This window comes from Diplotaxodon limnothrissa, linkage group LG5 (assembly GCF_057381915.1).
Source record: "Diplotaxodon limnothrissa isolate DT_005_m linkage group LG5, D_limnothrissa_male_GT1.1, whole genome shotgun sequence".
NCBI lineage: Eukaryota > Metazoa > Chordata > Actinopteri > Cichliformes > Cichlidae > Diplotaxodon > Diplotaxodon limnothrissa.
Window position 1 is genome coordinate 11,041,923 of NC_140600.1, and position 26,836 is coordinate 11,068,758.

The following is a 26,836-nucleotide window of genomic DNA, read 5'->3' on the forward strand; positions in this document are numbered from 1 at the left end:
TATTCAAATCGCAATATTTATAATACCCGGTGTCTGAACAGGAATATAATCTACCAGGGACGACGTAAAAAAACAAAAAAAAAAAAAAAAAACCAAACAAAGAAAAAGAAAACAAAAAACTTAGTTTCAAAGAAAGTATTAAGGGCCTCAGAAACAATTTTTCTCAGGTTCACTGCTGCACATGTTTAACCCAACAACAATAATAGCCATGTCAAAGAAAGACAAACCACCAAAATGGATTCATTAAATTCATCATTTTATTTTGGTAATATTTTAGTCTGAAAATGAGAAGTCCATTGCAGATGTCAATGTGTCCGAGAGTTTGGTGGCAAGTTTGTCTGCAGAGCAAAGAAAAAGAACCCAGAAAGCATTAGGGCAAAATCTAGATCATTTCTATAATAAATTTTAAAAACAAAAATGCTAAAAGTGTCACAAATCACATACAAGCAACCTTTTGGACAAAAACTGAGGAGCTGGTTGATACCACGACTTTCTGTGCTGACCAAACTGCTAGCAGCAGAGGTTTCTTTTCCAAATACATCAATAATTTTATCTCTGTATAGCGACATTTTTGTGACGAAACCCAACTCGCTTGATAGATTTGTTCTGATCTTAGCTCAGGATGTCTTTCTACTTTTTACTTACAATGGTTTATGAAAGAAAGTTGCTAATATCAAAACAAACACAATAATTTAATTAAGTGAAATGCATACTTCTTTGAATTGTGATCATGACTGACTTGGCTAATGAAGAAAAGCTGTGAGCTGGTTTCTTATCATATTTTTGATCACTGTTTAGCTGTCCTGTGAGGCACGGTCCAATCAATTTTACTACTTTTATCTGAGTCTGTGCAGAGTATTACGGTGCACTCGATAAGTTATCAGTTAAAATCATCAATAAACAATGCTGAAACAGTGCCAGAGGACGCAACACAGACCCATGAATCATTACTTCCACAGTGTTTTAAAAAGGATGTGAATTATATTAGTGAATTGAATGTAGTGAACTGGATTCATGGAGCAGTTGTAAAATATCTAAAATGTGAGTATTAGTATTACACTGAGATGAATAATTGCACAAACCAGCTCTTTTCTGTAGCTTCTTCCTCTTCTTGCCCGCAGCCAGGAGTGCCTGACCCTGCAGCAGAGGGTCCACGTTCAAGATATTCTTTAAATCCGGAGCCTTGGATGCAGCATCCGTTGCGGGTACCTCTGTCTTTTTCTGTGATTTTATTTCCACTGTCATTGGTCCAAACTGTTTTGAATGGAACAAAATAGCAGAAATAAAACGTGAGATGAATAACAGCATTCACAGTCATCATATACTATAATTCACCCACAATTTAAGGCTACTGCTGCTTCTCACCTCTGGATCCTGATCATCCTCCATAGATTCAGTTTCCTCTTTCGAGGATGATGCTTCCACTGATCCTCCTTCCAAGCCCAGATCACAGTGCAACTCGCCCTGGCCTCCCTGTGTCAGCCCAGTGGTTTCCATGCAGAATCCCATTTGAATGTCAGGACAAGACGACTCTGGACACAGAGGAAAGCACAAACCATTTAGTCTAAAGTTATCTGAACAGGTTTACATGATCAAATCATGTGGTTTTATATTATCATCATGTTCCATTTAATTTGCCTGACTGTGATACTGTTAATTATAACTTGCTTACCTGCAAGAACCTCCTGATTTCCCTTTTCCAGCTCGTCCCAGTCAAAGGCTTTTCCCATTTCTGTAACGATCTCAGCACTGACGTGTGTAGGAAGAGTGTGTGTCTCTGGAGGGTGTGTGAAGTAGCTAATCCTTCCTCTAAGAAACATAACTTTGTGAATTTAACAGTGCTTAAACTGAGCCGTTGCTTCAATATCATTTCTAGAACTTTAAAAAGCTATACCAACCCGGTCCAGTCCATTAGTACACTCTTGGCTGCCTTGTCAGTGTCCGGCAGCCCCCCCTTCCTCAGTTTGCCTTGCCGACGGGCGAGCAATGCCAAGAACTCCAGAGCTGTATGAAAGTCTGGGACACCGTAGTGCTCCATGATCTGTGTTTCCAAAAAAACAACAACCCCAAAGCCATTGTTTGAACTACTTATTATTCAGTGCTCAGTACAGTTGCACTGTTATCATTCAGTACAGTTGCTGAAGAGGTAGCATGACCTACTTGTGCCTTGTTGCACCTTCTGAGGATGGCTTCCACGGGTGGAAGGGGATCAACAAGCTGTTCGATTTTAACACAGTTGCGAAGAATCATTGCGGCGTCTGTCGTTGATGTTGCCATGACAATACCGGGACAGTCCAGAAGCTTTATGTGTTTGTCCAAATGTACCTCTTGAAGACACCTGAAATCCAGAAAACCCATCAAGAACACCATGGCAGGATTAATATGCACATCATAATTGTGTCTTGTTAGACGAACATATAAAGTTGGCACAGTTGCCAAGTATGCCTTCACTACACTGAGGTTGCATCCCTGTGTGTGTGTGTGTGTGTGTGTGTGTGTGTGTGTGTGTGTGTAAAAACTGAATTATTTTTTTATTTTTATAGCTGAGATGATGAAGTTGAATGATGGAACATTAATTAATTACCATAATGCAACTTGTTTTTCACAAGTACCTACTTCACAAATGTGAACATTAATTAGCTTTCCTAAGCTGTAATAATAAAAACTCTAAATCTGGGCAGGGGCTGTGACTCGTGTTCACTCACTTTTCAGGAAACAAAGCAAGACTTAAAGCAAGTTGTCAAATTTGTGCAAGTGTTTTGATCCCCACCCCCCAAAAAAGTAAAAAAATAAAAATAAAAATAAAAAAAGCACAAAAATGCTGATGTACCAAAAATTACGTGAAACTCACAATAATAGATGTATTAACTTAATATTTTAAAAAAAATGTCAGAAAGTTCAATAAACATTCCAGTATCAAAAAGTTTCAAACATTCTAATTTTCTGGAAATCATTTCACGCTTCAGGGTCACAGAGTAAATCTAGAAAAATATTTCTGATTTTATCTGTTTTGATTTTATATACTGTTTTGTTTGTTTGTTAAGCTTAAATTTCAAAACTTACATTAACTACTGATTTTATCTACTGTTCTGATTTTATCTGTTTTGATTTTATATATTGTTTAGTTTGTTTGTTTGTTAAGTGGGTTTAGAGCTCTGGGTAGCTCCCCAGCTGGGTCTAGACTGGGTCTAGAGAGTATTTTAAATTCAGGGAATTTAAAATAGAAAGTAGCTCGTCCACAGAAGGACTGGTAGCTCCCCTTATGATAAGGGTTCAGATCGCGCGAACAGGTGTGAAATGTGTGTGTTTAGTTAGTTTGTTTGCTTGTTTTAATCAATTTTAAATCATGCTTTTTATTTGTTTTTGTTTCTAATGTCTCTGTAAAGCACTTTGAATCACCTTGTTGTTGAATTGTGCTATACAAATAAATTTGCCTTGCCTTGCCTAGAAAACAAGTGTAGGCATGTAGGTTGAGCATGTTAATGTGTACTTACTTGGTGACACCTGGTGTGGCTCCAACATTACATGCTCGTGCTCGTTTCAGACTGTTGATCAAACTACTCTTTCCAACATTAGGAAAACCTGCAAAACATTAATGGAACGAAAAAAAAATCCTATTTACTCGAAAGAAGAAAACCTGGTACAAAAACAGCAGTGTGTAACCTTTGATTCAATCTGGCCTCGAAGACATTTTGTGTAGACAGATTGTCTGTAGCCAACTTATTGGTGCTCTCAGAATTTCAGGGCACGGCACTTACCTACAACACCTACAGTGATGGCTGTCTTTATATCCAGGTTGCGGCAATAGTTGCCCAGTAGCTTCATCAAGCAGTCTGCTCCAATACAAGCACTGGTGCTGAGAAGCTCTGTGGTGGCTTGTGTCACTGGAACGTTGCTGCGTTTCTTCCCATGGCAGGAGACATAATGTGCAGAGTTCATGCCGGAGTCACATTTAAAAACAAAGTACAGCCTGGATTTAATCTTTATTTCTAGATAATTAGAGCATAACTGCTTCACTACTCACCAAGTTCTTAGTCTGCTGCTGAGTAGATGCTTTAAAAGCCACAGTGGGGAACTCATTTCTAAGATACTTTATCCACTTTTCCACTATTTCTTTTGACACCAAATCTGGAACCAAAGTAAAGCCATTTACTATTTTAATAAACAAATGAGATATGTACAATGTTAGTGGCCTTCTTACCAATTTTATTGAGGACTAAAACTATCTTCTTGTTCGTTCCACTCTGAATGACCGCCTGTTCCACCTGAGGACATCTGCAGCCAAGAGGGTCACGCGCGTCCAGTACCTCCAGAATCACATCAGAGGCCTCCACAACCTTAAAAAGCAGCATGTCAAATAACGCTCATGTCAACTCCTCTCTCATCCATCATGTTTCTAATAGCCCTTTTTGACTAGTACCTACTTGGCTTGACTCAAGTTCAGTCATTTTCCATAACAACCAGGTACCAGCTAATGTGCACGTGGTCATTTTAGCAACATGGAGTGAAAGTCCCATGACATCATTTGTATGTGACACAAACACCACAACAAAGGAGGACGTGAAGCCGATGGTAAAACTCCTGCTTGGTGTATGTCGTTTTGCCAGTCCCTGGGATCACAGTGTTGTTTTTTGCGTAACCAATTCCCTCATTTTCGAGTTCGAAAACTGACAGCATTGATTTTTGTGAAAGAGACTATTTCATGACTCTTCGAGTGATGTCTCTGACTAGCCAATTAGTGGCATGCAGTCTGTTGATGTCACATTTTCGAATCACCTCAGATTGCTTGGAAGCCAGGTCGAGAACCCAGCTACTACTGCTGAAGTACCTAGTACTACCACCTAATGGAAAACCCTAAAAACCAAGTTGAGTCGAGCCAAGCCGACCAGAGTATGTACTAGAGGAAACAGGCTATAAGATACTGAATGATACAGAGTGATTTTAAAGAATGTCAAAATTTCATTTAGTCTAAAATAAGAAGATTAATTCTTGTTGTGGTCCATATACAGACCAGTGTGCAGTGCAATTACATACCTTTTTAAATTCTCTGTAATATGCTTTCCTTGAATTCTCATTTTCAAAGTTGACATGCTTTTCTAAACTCTGCATCTCTGTCTCCTGTGAGGACAAAGAAGAATATGGTAATGACCACAGCAGCAAACTGTAAAGTATGCAGTTAGAGTATCGTGCTTACCCTCTGCTCAAACTCCCTTTGTCGCTGAAGGATGTCATTCTGGAAGGTTTGCAAATTTCTCCTCTTCATAAGCTCTCGTTCTCGAGACAATTTCTGCTTCTCCTGAAGGTCCTGAAGCTAATGTAGTAAGATGTGACATAAGAGAATGATTCACCAATTTGCCATCAAATCTGGTACAGCCAAGACTTTCAAAGGACGTACCCTTTGTTTCCTGATTTCTTCTGGGTTTCTGCTGTCCTTGACAGTCTGAGCAGGGGACTGTTCTGTATTTCTCCGCCCCGAAGCATCCCCCTTTCTTCCATCTTTAGCCTGTAGGATAAACACACAGGGAGTTGTAATATATTTTAGCTCATCAGCACAGCACTTGAAAGCAAAAGCATTCATTTTACTGTCTTGTTTACATTGAATGATAAATGCAGCCAACCATGGTAAAGATACAAATCACTACCACTGATAAGCTCAAATACAATATACTCTATGCACAGTGTACATTTGACTTTTATTACCATATAGTCCAGTTGTTTTTGGCTATCCCGCATCTATTTATTCCTGCTCTATTCATTTTCCCGCTGTAAACCTGCTACTGTGACTTTCCCAACCGAGGGACTAATGAAAGTGTCATAGATCTCCCAGTGGTGCCTACAATGTTTTTGCTTGTCTTGGCGTCACAATGAAATGTTTCCTAAATGTTTGGTGAAAACATGAAAAACGTTTAAAGTGTGACACCGACTACATACGGGCGCTGAGAAGCTCGGTTCTCAGCGCCAGTTCAGTACCAACCGAACTATTACTGACTGCTCCAGCAGGGCTAAAAGTTAGCGACAGATAACATTAGCTTTGTAGCACTCACCTTAAACTTCGCACTGAACCCGAGTCGTTTGGCTCGTTTCTGTTCTGTTAAATGCAAAAAATACAAAACGAAGACGTTTAAATGTCATTTCACGCATTCAGTGAGTCAATACTTTCAGCTATAAACTGATGGATACCTACTAGCTTTAGACATAACTTCACCCTAGCCTTGCTCTTCTCAGACTTCACGTGTACTGCTTCCCAAAGAGGTGGACATGCGCACACGATGACGTCAACAACAACATCCGGTTAAATGTCGAAATAAAAGCTTAGAAAAATAAACATATTTAAGTTGTAACTGACAGCGTAGATAGAGAATTTAAGTGCTTGCGTTATAATATTATTATTGTAATATGTTGTCATTACCATTATAATGCACAAATTATAACAGAAACTGTTTTGGGCTAACCAAGAAATAACAAAAAGGCACTTTTGAGACAGGGGCTAGTTCATTTTAACTCATGAATATGTTTTGGACAGCATCGTTTTTCTCATTCGGTTTTTTGATTCTAACTTAATTCCAAAGTCATTACAATGCATAGAACAGGAACCAGGAGACAGCTCAAACAGTGGCCTAGCATAACTTTGAGGTTATGCAACATTTCACGCAAATGCATCTGGTAAAGAGTCTTCACTGAAATGGCTCTGGCACCAATGTAATGAATTTATGCATAAGTTCATTGCGGAAGATTTGTAGTCACATATCTGTCTGCTTTCCAGGTGTTTGGTGGTTAATCTAAGCTTTACATCACTTTCACTTTTCCACGCTGTCAAGCTCATTGTGGCATCACTGGTCTAGTCAGCCTACTTTAAGCCAACCAGCCTCCACTCTGCGTACTTTAAATATCACTGCTCATCAGTCAGTCTCCCTTGCAGACGCCTTCGTGCACCCCACCTCCTCCCCATCTCCACCTCCCCCTTGATTCTCAGGCTCAATTCAAGCCTCCATCTCCATCTCTACCAACAGTGTCTAGACTCCGGGGGTCTTGCCCTAATCCCTGTCATTCCATTTGTGCTTTTTTGGGCCATCAGAGTCTAATCGGCAAATACCTTTATTGAATTCTGTATATCAATAAGTTATGTTTAGTTCCTTCTAACGATCTCTCCTTATTGAGATGCAATGTGGCTTTATTTTGAACATGTTAAAATAATACAACAACAACAAAAACAAGAAGCCCAAACAAACAAACAAAACATAGGAAAAAATGTTTAATAAAAAGTCGTTATAATAAATGAACACTGCAATTCTTAAACCATGTGGAGAAAATAGAGAAATGTAAAAGATTGTGATTTTTTTCTATTTATGAACAGCAAACACTACCAGAATGTTATTATAGCTGATAAAGACATTATTTTTACTTCTATTATAGCTAATAATGATATTTTCAAGTTATCAAAACAAACTCTTGCAATCTTAACCCCAGAAATGGCCTGATTTCAAAGAGGACGACTATTGAAGCTGAGAAAGGTGGCGCATGCAAAGAACTCTGAGTTCGCAATCTGTCTTAAAATAAATAAAATAAAATAAAAGCATTATCAGTGGCAGTCCATCCATAATCATATTTAATAAAAAGACTTGCATGATTAAATGCATGTTATCATTGCAGCCTACGGCGTGCACCCTGCCTCTCACCCACCTGGGACAGTCTCCAGCCTCAGCATGACCCTGAATTGAATCAGTGGAGTAGAGAGTAGTGGTACGTGAAACATGTTAATATTAACCTTGTTTTATATGCAAAGTATAAGTGAAAATTACCATTAAATTCTGAATACGGTTTTGTTAAAGAAAGGAAGAGTAATTTTAATTAAAACATTAGCATGTTAAATGAAAACAGTTAAGTTCACTCTTGATTTAAACTAGCAGTTTGGGAGCATCAACAATATTTTTTTTAAAAAAGAAAAAAAAAACGTAATCCACTGTGTCGTGTTTTGTAAGCTCTCGAGAACATTGTAGTCTTATTCTCCTGACAACAGAATGTGAGGCTTTAAGGTGTACACCTGAAGATTAACAATGTTATAAGCCATTTTTAAACCTGAACTAAACACAGTCAGACATTGTATTACTTTAGTAATACTTTATTACTTCTTTTCCAATGCAGAATATTTGCTAATGCCTTTCTTTGTGAAGTTGCTCTACTCTTTAATGAGGTTGGCTGTTGCAATTCAAACTGTTCAGTAAGTAGTTCCTAATTTCCTTTACTCTCATTTCTGGTTATAAATCGGTTATTTACTTTTTTTTACTCAGTTAGTGTTGTCTGTACTGCTGAGTCATGCTTTAAAGGGACTAAAAATGTACCAACTGTATCAACTCCTGGCAATACTGTCCTATGTTGGCAATTATTTTAATAAACATGAGAGAGGAAGACACCCTACAATGAGTTGAAACACAAAATTGTTATTTATTCCTGCATATATGATTTCTGTCATCCATGCTGTGTCATTTTGTATGACCCTCACGATTTCCTGTCGTCACTGTAAAATTATGATATTATTTTATGCCATGTTATACCCCTAATTAAAGATTGTGAATTATTATGTAGTTTTAGTTTGCATTATTCTCCTGAATTAGAAGAAGCTGATAACTATTGCATTAGTTAAACTGATTTGCATTACATTAAATTGCTGACTTGTTGTGAATGAATGATATTGTTTTATGATGCATTATATTGCTGAGTTATAAGAAATACTGTTCGCAGAAGGTTATTGTCTAATTTGTCTGAGTAGAAGAGAACAGAGTGTGCTGGAGTTTTCTGCCCCATTTCAGCAGGAGCAGATAAACAGGGAGCCAAGGTCGTAGCTTAGGCGCTGTGTGAGAGAGAGCATGTGAATGTTTAGGCTTTTTATGATAAGGTGGAGGCACCAGAGGTTATAAAAGTTTGAGCAATGCTCCACCATTTTGAGATTTTGAGGCTGTCTGCATCAGTGTCCATCTCCCACGTGTGTGATCATTAAATCATCGTTTGACTCAACCCGGCCGGACCAGTGTTGTTATTGTGGTTTTTTCTCTTGTCTCCATCCCCAATATTTTGAACCTTAACTGTTGGTGGCAGTCCCATTCTCCCAACATCTGTAGCATTAAAGGGTACAGTCCTGTGCCAGACTTTGGATCAGGTGTTTAATATAGTATAACATGTTAAATGCCACATTTGTATTTGTTTTAGCATGTTCAGATTTTACCCAAGGCATCAGAGGACACTGTTGCTCTTGCAGCTGTTTCTTGATGTTCTGGTAGTGTGAGTGCCGTGATAATGAAGGTGACAATTTCTCACATCCTCACAAATCAGATTAGCAGGAACGCCTCACGTTGGCATCTGATGTCTGACCTGTTTACTCCGTAACCCTTCACGTCTGGCAAGTTTGCTCTGGAACCTTTTAATCTCTCCGGATTGACAGTTCGCTTGAGAGAAAGGGTGAGATTTACCAAAGCTGGCATAATGGTTTAATCAGTGCACTCCTCAAGTCCACTTGCCTCACAGGTCAACATTAGTTAAGAACTCCATGTAGGAGAGGAGGAGGTGAAAGGCTCCTGGATGACTCTAAAGATGTTAACTTTTCCACTTTTTGTTTTTAATGTGAATGTAGACAAGCTGTTAGTGTGAACTTCCTTAACTAGGTGAGCAAAATGTGATTTTGTTCTGCATCTGTGTACCAAATATTACTCTCTTGTGAATAGCTTCATCTTAATGTCACATCTAGTATTTATTTTTATCAGATTTGTGTGCACGTGTAATTGACAGATATTGAAAAACCTTTTTTTTTTTCTTGGTATAAACTTTTTCAGGCATAGTCACGCAAATGTTTAACTTTACATGGGCGTGTAAGAAGGAAATCTGACACTAGCTCACTGCTATACATTTAGAATTAGTTGATCCTCAGTTATTTATTTAGCTTCATTTTCTGAGTTCTAACATTATGATGAATAACCTTTGATTCCAGTAAATCTCTTACAAATTTAAGAATTAGCCTTGCTGCTGTTTCATTAACATTTTTTAAGAACCATTAATTTGGAGCTGTAACACATATATATAGTATGTGATTAAGTTTTGTTTGGTTCTTCTTCTTCCAGCGACAGTTGAAGAAAACCAACAACCAATCCTCAAAAAGTTGGCCATTCTGCTAAAGATAAGAGGAGTGGTTTCCCGTTTTTGAGTGAAGTTACATCCCAGGTGGAAAATAAAGATGAGGAAATCTTTGACTCCCTGATTCAGTCAAGTGCTTTTGGCAGTGTATAGTAAATGTGAAGGTTTGTGCTACAGCATTTCAAGACACAAATGTTTGTAAGGTCTCCTGCTTAATACCAAATAACACCAGTGAAAATAGCAATAGTGGTCAAACAATTGCTACACTAGTAGTTATAAAATACACCAGCACTACAGCTTGAAATATGCTTGATATTTTTATTTACATTTGAAAAAAGACAAGTAATATAATGATTCATTTGCTTTATGTGTATTTTTTTTCTTTTTTATTTGCCAGAGAAAGCTATATTTACTAAAAAAAAGAAAGAAAAAAGGAAACAATAAATATTTACTGTACAAATCAAAACATTTATCTTTTTTTTCCCAAAATGGAGAACATGGATATTTATGCGGGAGCCACAGAGGAGACCTCAGTCTTTGATGTGGAGACTTCGGAGCCATCATCCACTTGTTTGCCAAAGAGCTGCATGATGCATGTGCGGAACTGATTGGGAAGGAATAAAATAAAAGCATGTTAAAAACTAAAACAGATTTGACAGGGTAAATTTACCTTTGTGTTAATATTGAGCCCACCTGTCTGTTCATGAAGACATAGATGATTGGGTTGTAGATAGTAGCGCTCTTGGCAAAGTATGCAGGCATAGCAGCAGCCAGAGGGTGGAAGGCATATCCAGGGTTGGCTGCGGCAAAGCAGGCAAAGAAGGTGTAAGGTCCCCAGCAGACACAAAAAGCCACGATCATGACAACGACCATCCTGGAGACTTCCCTCTCAGCCTTCTGGGTTGACTCTGACTCCTTCTGCTGCATGGCAACCTGTGGTTGAAAAATCAAGAATGTGAGATCAAATCTTCTATTCTCACATCTCTGAACTGAAAATTATAAAAATCAAATTAAAGTAGCATACAGCACGGATGGCCATCCACACAGCAAGGTAGCACAGGATGATGATAGTCAGGGGCAAGATACAGCAAGTAAGCATGAGAACAATCATGTAGGACTGTACTCCAGGGTCTTCACTTCCACTGAACACATCAGGTCCACAGGAAGTCTTCAGTCCATGAGGCCAGTACCTAAAGCAAGAAAATGTTTAGTCTCTAGTTTATATTTAAAAGACTCTGCCTTTGTATGCATCTGTGACATTAAAAGAAGCAGCAGAGTAGTTTACCTGCTCCATCCAAACATGGGAGGAGCACACCAAACTGCAGCCCAGATCCAGGAGAAGACAATTCCAGCTGTGGCCCATTTGGCATCAAATTTGACATTTCCAAAAGGTTTGCACACAACTATCCATCTTTCCCAGGAGATGATTGTCAGGGACCAAAGACCAGTAATACCTGTGTAAAGAAGCAGGATACTCAGTAAGTTTATTTAGCCTGCAGCCTTACATTTGACATAATCCTGTCTTCAAATACTTTTACATTTAATATAAAAATAAAAAAATAAATAACAAAACGGTGGCCACTTACCACAAACTGAGACAACATAGCCCTCAAAGATACACATTGGGTGTCCTAGAATGAAGTAGCCAAAAAATTGGTTGCATACACTGATGGTGCTGGCAAAAACAGTCTCTCCCAGATCAGCAACGGCTAGATTGACCAAGATCCAGTTTAGAGGGTGACGCAGTTTCTTAAACTTCATTGTGGCCACTAAGACGAGACCGTTGGTGAAGACTGATAAGACCACCACGACAAACATCCAGAGTGTTGCAAGATTGTAAATCCATCGAGGTGCGATGTGGTAATTGGGACCCTCAAAGGGATCTAAAAAAAAAAAGAAAAAAAGAAAAAACAATTTGGCATCTCATGTTTTTGCACAACCTCTCTCCATTGCACTAACTGTGGTTCTAACAGTTTGTGTGTCTTTTCAAATGGCTTAGGCAGCAGATTCAAGTCCGTGGTTCGACCCCCTTTGTGTGGGAGATTTTCTTGGAGAAAGAGCCTGTACCCAAGTTGCTGCTGATGGCAGACCTTGCATGGCAGCTCAACAAGTGAGAGTACTTGTACTTGTACGTGTACTTGTACTTGTGAAAAGATCACTAACAGAATCACTAACAGCACCACAGCACTACTTATGTGCTGGTATCATTCACCATTTTGACATACAACAGTCCAAACTACTTCATTAGATTTGAATCAGATTACAGTTAAAATAAGTATCTTTATATGAAAAGAGCCTCTGGGTGTTTATTTTTTTTAAAAAAACAGCCCAGATCTTTGTTACCAAACTGGATGCATAAAAAGGATTGTTACCAATAAGATGTAACAATACTATAATAAGAATGCCACCAAACACTGGTCGAAAACAGTTTTCAGTTACTCTTAAAAATGCACACCCAACTGCATACAGCATCATTAGTAGACATTATTGTTTCAAGACTAAAAGACTGATTTTGAATCCAGCTCTAGCAAGTCAAACAGCAATCTTTTCTTTTGTTATTTTGTTACAAGCTCCTATGCCGGTCAATTCATGAGAGAATAATACTGTGGTACCGTACCTCTGGTGTTATTGCTGTTTGTGTAAACGAAGGCTGATCCCCTGGTTGAATCTTCATGATACCGCCTTGCAGCAAAACTTTGTTTTCCCCACTCTTCTGCCATTCTGTTCTTAGAAGGAGGTCCTGAGCTGTTAGCCTTTCTTGTCACTTGCTACCTCCTTGGCTGCTTGGTGCTACAGATCTGACTTTTGCTTTTATACCTATGCTTCACAAACCCATGATTGGATTAGGTCACAATCAAATTATAGCTGTGATGTGCCTATTGGCAGTGCAGCACAGTGGCAAAGCAATAACCCTGAACTGTAATTAAAACAATCAACTAATGAGGTTAAGACAAAATGCTAGAATAATCTTGTTTGAAAGTGGATTTCCGTCCACTGACTTCAGATAAGGATTAGTTTCAAGATCTTTGACCAACAAATAAATGCCAGTTTTGTGTCCTAATTTTTCCACACTGAGTTCTCTAGTGGCTCATTTGGTTTATAACCATGTAGAAATGAAAAGTAGAAACATAAAAGTGCATATATCTCTCAAATCACCATTAAACCTATAAAGAAAATGTTTACTTTCTTATACTTTTGAATACAGAGAGGTGTCAAATCCAGACACTTTGCAATATTTAATATTTATGCTACTGTGATCCTAACAGGTATATGTGTCAGCCCTGATTTGCATAGCACTCTCAGAGCAGCTTTAGTGGAGAAGTGGAGATCCGCGGTCCTATAATAGTGCAGGTTTCAGTTGTTGACCTGTGAGGGAAGTAAGACACATTTAATCCCTCCGGATAGAGGGTTCATCGGATTATTTGACAGTCCTTTGACCCTGCAACACACGTCATAGCCCTTATGGCAAGTGGCAAGCAAAGGGAGGAACACTTTTTGTACTTATGAGCATTATGAGCAAGCCTCATGAAACTGGTTGTTTGAATGATTGTCTTTAGGCTAATAAGTAACTTAAACAATAAATTATATGATAAAATTTAGAACTAGCTCATTCAAGATGAGTCACTTCATGATGGATCTGTGAGGGTGGCTATTGAAGACTTCATTTGGTTATGGGAAAGCCTGATAATTGAAAAGTTGGTAGTAATTTTATGGTACAAGACTGCGTGAGAGTGTTTTTAAATCTTTTCATGAGTTGCAAATTCAATTGTTTTTTCACATTTTTGACAAAGAGCACTGAACGCAATCTGTCTAAAGTCCCTCTGTCCTCTGTCCTCTGTCTGATGCACTATTCTGCAGGATAGTGTGTATCTGGGAGATCTGTTCTAAGTCGCTGTTTATGAAATCCAACTTCACACGTTAACAATAACTCATGCAATTATGTGACAACTGGATGATAATTCCTGTAGCTACTTAATTATGTGATTAAATTGATATAGGAAAAAGCACTGGAGGATCTGTGTAAGCCTTCGGAGAACCTAATGCATCTGTGGCCATTGATCTAATATTCAAAGTGTTACAAGTGAAAACCAGTAGGCTACCAGAGATTTCTTAACAGAAACTGTTACATACCATAGTTATGATTTTTTTTAATGACTAATGAGATAAAAGGTGGGACGTTAGTAAATCTAGAATCAAGACATGACTTAATGAATGTAAAAACAATTTCAAGTAAACAGAAAAAAACATGCGTAGCTACAAAACAAGATTCTTTGAACTGATTAAAACCAAGATGAACAATGAGCAGAACTATGGGACGTGGGAAGAAAAGCGTTTCCCATTATTTTTCAACCATTTTGAAGGCAGTGCTGTGAAATTAGCATGCAGGGGAACTGGGAAACTGCTGTTTATTGATGATTTAGCTGCTGAGTCAAATGGCGATGTGGCAATGTCTCAGTGTAAACATGGATAATAACAAGCAATATATACAGCAAAACAAACATGAGCTCCTTCAGACCGAGTGTCAAATGTCTGAGTCAGTCCCCTAAGCTCAACCCAACAGCTACATCTAAGGCCTAGCAAAGTAAATACTATGTTTTCCTCTGGGGAGCCAACACAGTATTAGGTGTCCTTGGGTTAGACAGACAATGACTGCAAGAATTAATTAAATATAGATTGACTTTTATTTTTTGGAGTTTGAGTCAAAGATATTAACATCTTAGCTAATGTTAGCTAAAACAAGTATAAGATAAAGGTTCCAGATAACACAGCTACAAAAACACTGTGTGTTGCTAGCAAAGCATTAATAGATTAATATTTAGGATTACAGATGAGGTCTCAGTCCTGAATCATATTTAAAGTTGCTATTTAGTATTATTCATCAAGCTGACCATCATGCACATTTAAAGCTGAATAAAATGTAATTTTCAGTGGCAGCAACAATGTTATGAAGCTGCAACAATTATTCCTTAAAACAAATGCTGCTCTGTGGTCTTTCTTGACTATAACACGGAGCATAATTTACAACATTTAAATCACACTGCATTCACTCGCAACAGAGATCATAAACTCGGGTAGCAGACGACAGTTTTAGTCATTAGAGCAGGTTTAAGGAATCATGAACTGCTTTCAACTTTCAGAGTCGTAAACTATGTTAATCTTTTTTATACAGTCTATGACCTAAAAAGACTAAAGCTGAGCTGCTTCGGCCAAACTAAGTATAACGATTTGGGTGGAGGGAATTCCCTGACTAGTGCCACCCAGAGGCCACACTGTCACAGCCACAGAAAGTGGAACATGTAGCCTACTTTTAGAGCAGGTTAACTAATGTGATCATTGTTAAATTTGATAAGAATGTTTTGTTTACGACTGCAAAACCAATCCGACGCTTTAAGTGACCCACCGGGTATGCTCCCGAAAGTCCGGATTTGCCACTGACTGAGGAGGATGTGTCAGTATTAACTGTTCCAAAACACAATTGAGGTAACAGGTCAGCGCAGTAGGTTAATAGTTCATTTCTGTTGTTAATGGGCTGTTTAACTTATTTTCCAAAGCCTGTTGTCTCCGAGGGGACTCATTGTAATGCACTAAATATAAGTGTGACTCAGCTCCTTGGCTGTAAATCACAAAGTAGCTGTCAGGTTTCAAATATCTGATTCTGAAAGAAATTCCCCATCTGCACAGTTTCATTGTGGATCTTTCACTGGCTACAAACATTACCATAACTGTAACATTATATGATAGCAGCACTGCACCAGTGTTCCTAGCTGAGGACGTTGCAAGGACAGCAGCTGTGTTGCACCACCTTCTCCTGTCTTAGCCGTGAATGTCTAACCTATTTGACACAGTGAAAAGTGAGCGAAGATTTCTCATCTCCAAGCAGGCCAAAGCAGATTATACGGACAACTCAGGTTCCTCCACAAAACACATTAACACAGAGTAATTACTTTTGGCATGCTCGCTCCGTAAACACTTTAATCTCTCCGGAACAGCGGTTCATTTCAGGGGAAAGCTAAGGGTCCTCAAAGCTGCTGTAGTGGTTTACCTTAATCCCTAACTCTGCAGTTTTGTTGAGTCCACTTCTTGCACAGGTAGCAGACATGCAGATTTGATAAGAACCCTTCCTCGGACAAGGACTTTACACCAGGAAAAGGATGGACCCCAAAACTGGAGGGAGTTGTAAATTTTCTTTATATTTTTCTACTTTTGTATTTCCAACTGTGTCTCTCTTCATGTTAGCACTTGCTAAAATTTTCCACCTTAGATTAGGAAGCAACAGTGGGTTAAACAAAGACATTTCTAAAATGTGAAGTTAAGTAGGGATCTATCTCTTAATGTAAATTTACATATCACCTGAGAGGTAGAGATGATGCTAGGTAAAGGGCTTTTTGGTTTTGTTTTACTCTGGCTGTTTTTCCCACGTCACAGCGAGATGTTTCGAGGGTAGGTCTGGAATTCCGCTAGTTCTGAACTATTCGTGTTTGTCAAAAGTTCACTACTAGCAGAACTCAGATCTGCTCCCGACTATCGACTGGTATCTCCATGACCATAGTCACTAAGAGGTCTGGTTTATTCATTCACTGTCTTAGGTAATTTCCAGTCATTAACTTGCAGTGACAGGAAATGACTGCAAATTGCTCCACTGGTGTGACGTGAACCAGCTCCATCTTTGCCAATCTTTACTTTCTTGTGTTTACTTCACACCAGATAATTCTGATTTATTTCAAATCTGTGTTTGAGGAGGATTTGATGATCAAAGTTTTTACTCCTTCTCTCCTGCTGTACAGATGTGCAAAAAAAGAGATCAATTCCAGAAATATTAGTATGATGTGTGATTGTGTGACTTTCACTTCTTAGCAACAATGTTTCTCAGTAATCTTAGTTTTTAGTATTTTGGCAAGGACTGTTTTTTTGCAAAGGGTTAACAGAGTTATAGATCCAAAATGTAACTTGCAATTTTCCTTTAGGTTTTTGATTTTTTTTTTTAAAAAAGCACCAAAGGAGTAGTTATAGTTCCATTTTTAGATTTGTTTGTGCTTTCAGTTGCAGAAAATCCCTGATATGAGTCACTGTGAGGTCAACAAACCCCCTTACATCAGTTAATATTTTGATTTCAAGCAAGCAAAAACAGAGAATATTTGGCTGCAGCTGCCTGAAAGATTTGACCTTCAACCATCACAATCATCTGGAATATAGAGTTTCTTATATGCATGTGTAGGTACATATAAGAAACTGCATGTTTTGATCTAATCGAACATTTGTTATGATTATGGTATGGAGGTGGATGCCTCAGAGGCACAGTGTCCTCTGATTGCTTCCCCATCAGCATGAATTTGAAGAAATCTACCATTTTATGAGGAAAAGGGCTTTCTCTGCAAGAAAAACCGTTTTGTATTTTTATTTTACAAAGATAAAAGTTGATCTTTTGTGTCTCATCCCCATTCGTTCATAATCAATAAAGACCATCTTACAAGTACACTCTAGGTGAATTGTAAGCCAATAGTGCTGCAATGGGATTAATGGGTTCTCTGTTAATCTCTATTGGGACTGCTGTGAAAGGTCATTAATTATGACACTATCTGTAGGCCAAATGCTGCAGATCCTCACCTTTTGCAGCACAGTAGCAAATTAACAATTATATTTAAATTTAACACACAAAGTGGGTGTTTCCTCAGCAGACTCAATAATATTAAACACTTACTGAAAACTGTAATGTGGCTTTTGCATTATGTTTGAATTGCATACAAATGTCCTGAAAATAAATGTAACCATTTTCTTTACCATATTTAGCTGTGATTGATGCAGGGTTTCAAATATTAACAAGGACTTGGAGATAAATGCTGCTTTCTGAGCATCTATAAATAGAAGCTATGAAACAAATCCATGAGCTGTGAATAAATCAGAAGAGTGAGGTTGGTTTGCATCATTGTTAAAGCTTTTTTCTTTTCTTTTCCCACTTCCATTTCAATGTGAATGTTTACAGGAGTGTGTTTCTGCTGTACTTGTCTTCACTCAATAACTTTTACAGGCTTGCTAGGTGTGTGCATGTGTTTGTGTTTCTGCATAAAGAGTACACCATGAAAGACTAAACTAAAGTGCGAAACTAGAACCATTTCCTTCACTTCAATAACATTGATGTGCATTTGTGGATTTTCCTTTTACCTCAAGTATATCCTGTTGATCCCACGAGCCCATCTATGTGATGAGCTGATCCAGGAGCAGTAAATGTTGTAAATTTTATCTACTGTTCTGATTTTATCTGTTTTGATTTTATATACTGTTTTGTTTGTTTGTTTGTTTGTTTGTTAATTAGTTAGTTAGTTTATTTGCTTGTTTTAATCAATTTTAAATCATGCTTTTTATTTGTTCTTGTTTCTAATGTCTCTGTAAAGCACTTTGAATCACCTTGTTGTTGAATTGTGCTATACAAATAAACTTGCCTTGCCTTGCCTAAATACAAGCAGCAACATTGTGTCCAGTTTATTGGTTTTCTCTTGCACTACACCACTACACATTAAAAAGATAAACAAATATATTATTTCGGGCTTCCTATAATAACTGCAGCACAACTTATCAAACATATTTACACATATTTCTATCATACTGTAAGTATTTCTGAAACCTAATATGGGTTTTCATGACCTGAATGTTATACTGGAAAAAAAAACAACTAAAAACTAAACAAAACAAGATTGTTAAAATAAAATATAATGCTAAAAAGGTATGCTTTAGTATCATGTCCATCATTATGTGCAGTGATGAGCCTTTTAAAGACACAAATAGTTGCTTCATCAATTAAATTTATTTCCTTTTTGTTAAACATTTTTACTGCATAAAACTATGTATCTGTAACAATAGCAAAAATACGTTTGTCACATTATTAGCATTTCTGTGCTATGTTCAGTATGCGAGCTGTCCAAATTGGGCACGAGTAACCTATGCAGGTGCAACTTTAGAGACTTCAGTGGTGGATTGACTTGATGACTCTTCATCGTCACCTCCGCTCATTCCCAGCATCTGCCTTATACACGAGCGGAACTAAAAGAGAACAAAGAGAAAGGTTTTGGTCACTTCTTGTTAATCTTTTTAGTAGTCCTTGTAAAAAGCCATCTTAGTCACATTAAAGTGTCTCAGGGGAGATGGAGGGGACTCACAGACCACCACTCAGTGCAGAATTAGCATGTTACCAGCAGTGATGGATAAAAGCAAAAGCTGGCACAACAAAAGTCAGCGTGATTGGAGGGTAGTAACTTATTATTTACTCCCTCTTGATGTTTTTTTTTTTTACATTTTCATGAAAATTGACAATAAATGAGTGTCTTCTTTTTGTTCCATGTTTATTTAGGCTCAACTGTCTGTCAGATTTTGTCTTGGAGGATGGGTCAACCCTTTTGTATTTTCTAACAGCCACCATTAGGGGGCGTCCGTGGCCGACTCAGTCACAAGCTCAAATAAAAACAAAACAAAACACAAAGCTGATGATCCATGTTTGTTACCCTGCTTAAACTAAGCAAAGCTTCAGTTTAGTGAAATGGATTCAAATTTAGGCTAAGTTAAATTTATTTCACTTTGAGCTGCCAAAGATTTTTACCTGCTTATTGAGGAGGATGTAAATGACTGGGTTGTAGACTGTGGAGGCCTTTGAGAAACAGGAAGGAATGGTGGCCAGTCTCAGGTCGAATGGCTGCCCACGGTTATTCACAACCCAGATGGCAAAGGAGGCATATGGCATCCAGCACACCAGAAAGCCCAGCACCATAATCACCACCATCCTGGTCACTTCCTTCTCTGCCTTCTGGGTAGAGGCAGACTCTGCTTGGGCCTTTACTGCCTTTTGAGACAGATCATTTGTCAGAATCAGCATCAGACTGGAAAATTGTAAGTATAAAAATATATTTTTTCCTTCATTCCCACCCCTTCCCTGGTTTGTTTTGCCTTCTAGTATTTCCTTTTAATAAACAAAACTAAACACAACACAATCACCCTAAACATAGGATACGACAATTGCTAACCAATGTCATATTGCCTACCGCTTTCAGCATGAACAGCAGCTGTGAGTAGCAGAAGACGATGGTGGAGAAAGGGACAGCAAAGCAGAAGCAGAAGAGGAACATCACGTAGGTTTCATTGTTAAACTTGTTGCCTGTTGTGTACCAGTCTGGGCCACAGGAACACTGCATGCCCTCTGGGATATACCTAGAAAGAGAAACAATTATTTTCCGCTGTGGTATATGTATACATATGTTATTAGTCCTAAGAGAACCATTTACATCAAGGTTAGAGCAAATTAATTATAAAGTGCTTAATCTATATGTACTCACCTGCTCCATCCAAACAGAGGTGGAAGTGCAGCGCTCAGACCGCAGACCCAAGTCAATCCACAGCATGCTATAGTGTGGCTGGACTTGAAGGCAAAGTTCCCAAGTGGCTTGCACACAACCAACCATCTTTCAAATGCTACCACAGCAAGAGACCACAAGCTAACCATACCTGCAAGAGGACAAAGATAACGATAACTACGTTAATATTTAGAAACAGCAGCTGCTTTTTATATATTGGCTCACATAACCACATAACCAACAACTTCTTTAACAACAACAGTGCCTTATGTGGTATTCTTTGAAAAAAAGAACATTTTGATGTTCAAAATAAAGTTAGCTTTATATAGTACCATACGGTATGCAATGATACTGGCACCAGTACACTGATAGCTCTATTTCTCCTACAAATAAGGACACAATATGTATTTTATGTGTCATGTGAAAAACAAATAGCTTATTATTATTATCATTATTATTATTGCAGTTCAGATTTTTAAAAAAATCCCTATTGAGAGCGCTTTGGTTGACAAAAACTGGCATAGGTCAAATCTCTCACACGCATCATTTTAATTCGAGTGTAATAATATGATGCATGATGTAATCCTTTTTTCTTACTTAACAAAGTCTATAATTATGCTCCTTACCACCAAGAGTTGCTGTAAATCCTTCAATCTTGCATGCAATTGGACCAGGGAACATGTATTTAAAAGCAAAACAGATGAAGCAGGTGAAAGAGCCCACAGAGGAGACGAGGAGGTTCGCAACAGCCAGGTTCACCAGGATGTAGTTTAGATGAGACCGGAGCTTCTTGTATTGGACAGTACATGCGATAGTGAGGACATTGATGATTGTGCCGGCCACCCACAAGAAGAACATAAATGCTGACATGGAATAAAAGATCATCGGGCTTCCTAAATGGTCCTGGGGAACCAGGTATGGGCTGAAGGCTGTGATATTGTTGGTGTCCAGAGGGACGGGGATCCAGAAGTCATCTGGGAACTCAGTGGGATGATTTCCTCTCATTTTCTTAGATGGAGTTTGCGATCAAAATCTATATCTAAAATATAAAAAAAAAACAGTTTAAAAGACTTCAAATAAACTGCATCTAATTTCAAATAGTACTCAGAGATTTCATTTTTCCCTCCGTCTTATATCTGAGATGCTCGTCTGTCTGAAGCGGAGTTAACAGCGGCATTTATAGGAACTTTGATGATTGCTGAGGCTCAACATAATTGGCTAAAGGACAGGATTTAAAGCTTTCCTTGCATTCCGATAACAACATACCCTACCCAATAGCTAATACACATGTAATACTCTGATAAATATCAGTGGTATTTATTTTGTTTTCATGAGAATAAGTCGAAGAGAAAATAACGGTTCATGGTGAGGTTAAGAGTGGTATAGATATGTGATATAAATGTTTGTATTAAAATGCATAAATAGTGTGTGAAAAAATCAGTTACGTTAAAAAACCATAATTTCATGGAATGTGAATGTCTGTTAAAAGAGAAGAAGTGTAACTTGTTTTGTATGCTACGTCACGAGAGGTCATGACTTGCAGATGACTTCCGGGGGAAAGAGACTCGGGAGGAAGAGAGGAGAAAAAAAGGAGGATTACTAAAATGGCATAGACGAAGCATGGACTTCGGGACTGCTTATGTCACCAAAGTTGTTCGGCAACAACATATCACCCGTCTGCGGACTTCCCGGTAATCATTCGGAGCGTTTGAGCCGGGCTTCCCGTATCTTTTGTGCTTGGCTAAGCACGAGGCACGTTTGGCTACGTTGGCTAGCTGGAGCTAGGCTAACGCCACGGTCCTGGCTAACGGAGATTCCGCCGGAGCGAAGAGACGGAGTTTGAGAGTTGTCTCGGGAGAGAGTCGCTAACCGTGGATGATTTGCTGCTATCTAAGGAACCGGAGATTCGTTGCTCGCTGCCGCGAGTGGAGACGGTTGCTACCACAACGAGCGAGTTATTCATCGGAGGAGGTGGAGACATCACGGATACTCGGAGGTATTGTTGTTATTATTAAGAGCTCCAACTAAAGCGCGCCAACAACAAAAATAAACTAAGAGTGCACTCTGGGGAAAGAATAACATTGGACAGGTTAAGGGAAAAAATACTAAAATCTATCCCCCGGGGGTTTATTGTATGTTTTGTATATGTGTTTTTTTCATGAAGAAAAAAAAAAGGGTTGGATGTGAATTTCCTGCAATTGTTTAATACATTTTCTAACCCTGAGATCCTGTGTTGGGTTTATTGCATGGTGTCTTATCATTTGAGTATTCACATGTATTAGCCTTAATCGGTTAAGTGTATTTCCTTAGCCTCCGCTTGTCTGTGTAGACACGAGAATCATATGAACCTTAGACTGATATTTATTTTTCGAGATGTATCTTTTATCACAGAATGTTTAAGTAGAGTCAAGACTGCACCCGAGGGCATAAGGGGGGAGTCTTGTCACACGAGCCGGTGGCAAAAGTGTTACATTTTTGGGGGCTCGTCCGGGATTGTATGTAATTTTGTTATGACTGACCTGGTTTTCCGTCATTCACCAAAGAGAGGGAACTAATTTTTTTTGAGATTGCTAAGGAAATTATTTTTATTGTCAAGTGTGGTTACATTTATTGTGAGATCTCTTACTGTTTGAGCTAAAAAAAAAAGAAAAAAAGAAAAATGGAAGCAGTTGAAATTGAAGCTTGGTGCAAAAGGAAGCAGTTAGCTTATGGACATGCAGTTGTTTTGAGTGATGTGGACCCTGATGTCACAGATGCAGTTCTGCTATCGGCTTTGAGTCAGGTCAAAGTACTTGGAAAATCCGAGATAGTTGACCGTTGTCTTGATGTAGCTTCTAAGACACAGTTGGTACTGATCAAGACTTCAACTGACTTAAAAAATCAAACCGTACCGGGTGTTGTTGGACTTCCTGGGGAGGCGGGTCCATGGCCAGCTCATGTGCTCACTGCTCCTGCAGAAAATGATGAGTTTCAATCTAAGCTAATGTCATTCCTGAATGCGGAAGGTAAAACTCTTACTGACGTTGGTGGCTTACTTCAGCCTTCACCCCTTGATGTGAACACGGCTCTGATACATGCTATCAGTTCCTTAGTGGATAAATGTAACACCACATCTGTTGATTCTCAGAGCTATCGTAAGCTGCGCATGTTCTCTGGTGTGAAACCTACGCCCAATGGGGAGGAAGAGTATGATGCCTGGGCAGAACAGACAACACATCTGCTAGATGAGTGGCAGTGCAGTGACAACATAAAGAAACAGCGAATAGTGGAAAGTCTGAAAGGTCCAGCTGCAGACATTGTAAGGTTCTTGAGAGTCCAGCAGCCCACTGCAACTTCATATGACTACATGCAGGTTTTGGAGACGGCTTTTGGAACAACTGAGAGTGCGTCCGATCTTCTGGTGAAGTTCAGACATACCTACCAAAATGTGGGCGAAAAGTTGTCTACTTACTTGTTGAGGTTGGATAAACTGCTGCACTGTATTTTCAGAAAAGGAGGCGTGGCACTGTCTGACATGAATCGATTACGGATGGAGCAGGTTGTGAGGGGAGCACTGCAACAAGACATGATTGCACTTCGTCTTCGTATGACTCACAAGCTGCGAGAACCCCCTTCTTTCAGTGAGTTGCTAAAAGAAGTAAGGGAGGAAGAGGACATTCTCCAAAGCAGAAACGATAGTAAGAACCCAGTAATGTCACAGTCTGTAACTCCTATTTCTAAGTCGGCACCTGAACAAGAAGTTGATCCTGAAGTGGCAAAGCTGAAAAAAGAGTTAAGTGTCATGAAAGCTGAGATGCTTAGTCTTAAAGCTGCTACGGTTGCATCACATCCAGACACCCAGATTTCACAACCAGAAGTCCCTGCCAAGCCACCTTATAAAAGAAATGCTACCCCACAAAGGTCTGGCTATCAAGAGGATAAACCTGGAATATTTTGCTACAGATGTGGGGAGGATGGACATTTTAAGAGAGAATGTGAAGGTGAAGAAAACCTACTCAAAGTCAACAAGCGCCTCATTAAACTGACAAAGAAATCGGGAAACTACCGCGGGGTCCAGTAGAGGAACGGCCTGGCATCCCGGTGGTTGTAAAACGTTCCACCAAGTGCAGCACCTTAGAGGGAAAAGTGAAAGACACTGTACCTGCAGGCTTAGTGGGCCCTAGCTCTGTAGTGTCGGTACAGATTGAAGGCATCTACTCTAAAGCCATACTCGATTCTGGTTCTCAAGTAACCCTGCTGTACAGATCCTTCTACGACAGATATTTGACACACCTGCCATTGACGTCTATCGACACGTTGGCGATATGGGGTCTCAGTTCCGCCGAGTACCCTTATGATGGCTATTTGTCACTTAGGCTGGAGTTTTTGGAAGCAGATGTAGGTGTGAGTGAGACAATTGATGCACTTGTGTTGGTATGTCCCGACCCAGTTGTGAGAGGTGAAGTTTCCCTGCTTGTTGGCACCAACACACCCACTGTGAGGCGATTGCTTAGCCACTGCAGGGAAAAGGGAGGAGAAAACTTTGTGAGATCCATGCACATTCACCCAGTCTTCAGAAAAGTTTTCAGTGAGATCTCAGTGTTACCACCTGATGCTGACAGTAACCAGAGGGGAACGGTGTGGTTCACCCAAGCCAAACCTGTCACCATACGGCCTGGGGGAGTTGCCCAAGTGGCTGGGGCACCAAAGTTTCATGGAGTGCTGGGCACTCAGACAATCCTTGTAGACTCACCTGATGACCCTGCGAATGAGTCACGGTTTCCCGATTGCCTCCTGGTGAGACCAGAGTTGCAGACCTCCACTGGTGTGACGGCCAAAAGAATTACTGTTCTAGTTAGAAACATGTCAGCACGGGAAATTACCTTGACCAGAGGGACACCAATAGCTCATCTGTTTCCAGTCGACGTTGTGTCATCTCTACCTGGGAGAGAAGAGTCTGAAGTCGAGTTCGCTGGGAAGCTGAGCCCCTTTTCTTTCAACTTTGGAGACTCACCAGTTCCTAAGGAGTGGAAGGAAAGGTTGGTGACAGAAATGATGGAGCGGAGTGAAGTTTTCTCTCTGCATGAGTTTGATGTCGGATGCAGTAAGAGCACCCAGCACACTATCAAAACCACAGAGGACAAACCATTTCGGGAGAGGTCTCGTCGGTTGCCGCCTGCTGACGTGGAGGCATTGAGACAGCATCTAGCGCAGCTAAAAACTGCTGGTGTTATTACAGAGTCACGCAGTCCTTATGCCTCACCCATTGTGGTCGTGAGAAAGAAGAATGGGAAAATAAGGATGTGTGTGGATTTTCGGACCCTAAACCGCCGCACCACTCCCGACCAATACACGGTGCCAAGAATTGAAGATGCTTTGGCATGTCTCAGTGGAAGCAAGTGGTTCAGTGTGCTTGACCTTCGGAGTGGATACTATCAAGTGCCCATGGCAGACTCCGACAAGGAAAAGACAGCTTTCATTTGCCCGGCTGGATTCTTCCAATTTGAAAGAATGCCACAGGGAGTGACAGGGGCTCCCGCTACATTTCAGCGGGTAATGGAACAAACTGTTGGAGACATGAACTTGCTTGAGGTGTTGGTCTATCTCGACGATCTCATTGTGTTTGGAGCCACGCTTGAGGAGCATGAGATCCGGTTGCTGAAGGTGCTTGACCGTCTAAAGGACGAAGGACTGAAGCTGTCACTGGATAAATGTCAGTTTTGTCAGCCATCGGTGACTTACGTTGGGCACATCATATCTCAAGACGGGGTGTCTACTGATCCAAAGAAGACTGAAGCTGTAACCGCATGGCCAAGACCCAACACTGTGACTGCATTACGGTCGTTTCTTGGATTCTGTGGGTACTACCGGCGTTTCGTGAAAGATTACTCCAAGGTAGCTCACCCATTGAACCAACTGTTGTCTGGTTACCCTTCAACTGCAAAGAAGAAAGTAAAGGACAGACAGGATGGTCCGTACCTTAACCCCGCAGAGCCCTTTGGTGGTCGCTGGAGCGGAGAATGTGAGGCAGCCTTTGAGGAGCTGAAGCGACGACTTACCCAAGCTCCTGTGTTGGCCTTTGCCGATCCTCAGCTACCTTATGTGCTACATGTAGACGCTAGCCGGGAGGGGCTAGGAGGAGTGCTGTACCAGGATCAAGGTGAAGGATTGAGACCTGTGGCTTTCGTCAGTCGGAGTTTGACTCCTTCAGAAAAGAATTATCCAGCCCATAAATTGGAATTTTTGGCGCTGAAGTGGGCGGTAGTGGACAGACTGCATGACTATCTGTACGGGACCAAGTTCGAGGTGAGGACAGACAACAACCCTCTGACATATGTGCTAACGTCTGCCAAGCTAGACGCGACGGGTCACCGTTGGCTTGCTGCCCTGTCTACATA

The 26,836-nt window shown here is 39.8% G+C and overlaps 4 protein-coding genes across 5 annotated transcripts; 1 reads left to right on the forward strand and 3 right to left on the reverse strand.

The window, feature by feature from the left end:
* Positions 1 to 260: 260 nt before the first annotated feature.
* Positions 261 to 6,250, reverse strand: gnl3l (G protein nucleolar 3 like). Its single transcript, XM_085353813.1, has 15 exons — positions 6,185 to 6,250; positions 6,045 to 6,088; positions 5,396 to 5,503; positions 5,195 to 5,311; positions 5,035 to 5,118; positions 4,202 to 4,337; positions 4,025 to 4,128; positions 3,759 to 3,903; positions 3,495 to 3,582; positions 2,161 to 2,338; positions 1,899 to 2,041; positions 1,673 to 1,809; positions 1,366 to 1,532; positions 1,083 to 1,254; positions 261 to 338 (listed from the first exon to the last, which is right to left on the reverse strand). Exons 1-15 carry the CDS (start codon positions 6,195 to 6,197, stop codon positions 274 to 276), a joined length of 1,701 nt encoding a protein of 566 aa, XP_085209939.1. The 5' UTR covers positions 6,198 to 6,250; the 3' UTR covers positions 261 to 273.
* Positions 6,251 to 10,627: 4,377 nt separating this feature from the next.
* On the reverse strand, positions 10,628 to 12,842 carry LOC146631624 (red-sensitive opsin). The gene is made up of 6 exons (XM_085353023.1): positions 12,740 to 12,842; positions 11,709 to 12,005; positions 11,408 to 11,576; positions 11,147 to 11,312; positions 10,816 to 11,055; positions 10,628 to 10,726 (listed from the first exon to the last, which is right to left on the reverse strand). Exons 1-6 carry the CDS (start codon positions 12,840 to 12,842, stop codon positions 10,628 to 10,630), a joined length of 1,074 nt encoding a protein of 357 aa, XP_085209149.1.
* Positions 12,843 to 19,056: 6,214 nt separating this feature from the next.
* LOC146631625 (blue-sensitive opsin-like) lies at positions 19,057 to 21,464 on the reverse strand. 2 transcript variants are annotated; one of them, XM_085353025.1, is made up of 5 exons: positions 21,086 to 21,464; positions 20,442 to 20,610; positions 20,151 to 20,316; positions 19,712 to 19,951; positions 19,057 to 19,158 (listed from the first exon to the last, which is right to left on the reverse strand). In XM_085353025.1, the coding sequence occupies exons 1-5, from the start codon at positions 21,462 to 21,464 to the stop codon at positions 19,057 to 19,059; spliced, it is 1,056 nt and encodes a 351-aa protein (XP_085209151.1). The 2 variants fall into 2 exon arrangements, with proteins under 2 accessions (XP_085209151.1, XP_085209150.1); XM_085353024.1 differs by having other exon boundaries at positions 19,712 to 20,041; positions 20,133 to 20,316.
* A 1,991-nt stretch (positions 21,465 to 23,455) lies between these two features.
* LOC146631626 (paraneoplastic antigen Ma1-like) lies at positions 23,456 to 24,519 on the forward strand. The gene is made up of 2 exons (XM_085354828.1): positions 23,456 to 23,464; positions 23,587 to 24,519. The coding sequence occupies exons 1-2, from the start codon at positions 23,456 to 23,458 to the stop codon at positions 24,517 to 24,519; spliced, it is 942 nt and encodes a 313-aa protein (XP_085210954.1).
* The last annotated feature ends 2,317 nt before the right edge of the window (positions 24,520 to 26,836 follow it).

Bases quoted from the DNA above. Each gene is read 5' to 3' on its own strand.
- LOC146631624 (XM_085353023.1), bottom strand. From the start codon at position 12,842: ATGGCAGAAGAGTGGGGAAAACAAAGTTTTGCTGCAAGGCGGTATCAT. The intron at 12,006-12,739 runs GTACGGTACCAC...TTTTTTTTTTAG, and splicing joins AAACAGCAATAACACCAGAG to ATCCCTTTGAGGGTCCCAAT. The intron at 11,577-11,708 runs GTAAGTGGCCAC...TTCTTTACACAG, and splicing joins CTATGTTGTCTCAGTTTGTG to GTATTACTGGTCTTTGGTCC.
- gnl3l (XM_085353813.1), bottom strand. The intron at 5,119-5,194 runs GTAAGCACGATA...TTGTCCTCACAG, and splicing joins AAAGGGAGTTTGAGCAGAGG to GAGACAGAGATGCAGAGTTT. The intron at 1,810-1,898 runs GTTGGTATAGCT...TATGTTTCTTAG, and splicing joins GTACTAATGGACTGGACCGG to AGGAAGGATTAGCTACTTCA.
- LOC146631625 (XM_085353024.1), bottom strand. From the start codon at position 21,464: ATGAGAGGAAATCATCCCACTGAGTTCCCAGATGACTTCTGGATCCCC. The intron at 20,317-20,441 runs GTGAGTACATAT...TTCTCTTTCTAG, and splicing joins CCTCTGTTTGGATGGAGCAG to GTATATCCCAGAGGGCATGC. The intron at 19,159-19,711 runs GTAAAAATCTTT...GTTCTCTTTTAG, and splicing joins ACATCCTCCTCAATAAGCAG to TTCCGCTCGTGTATAAGGCA.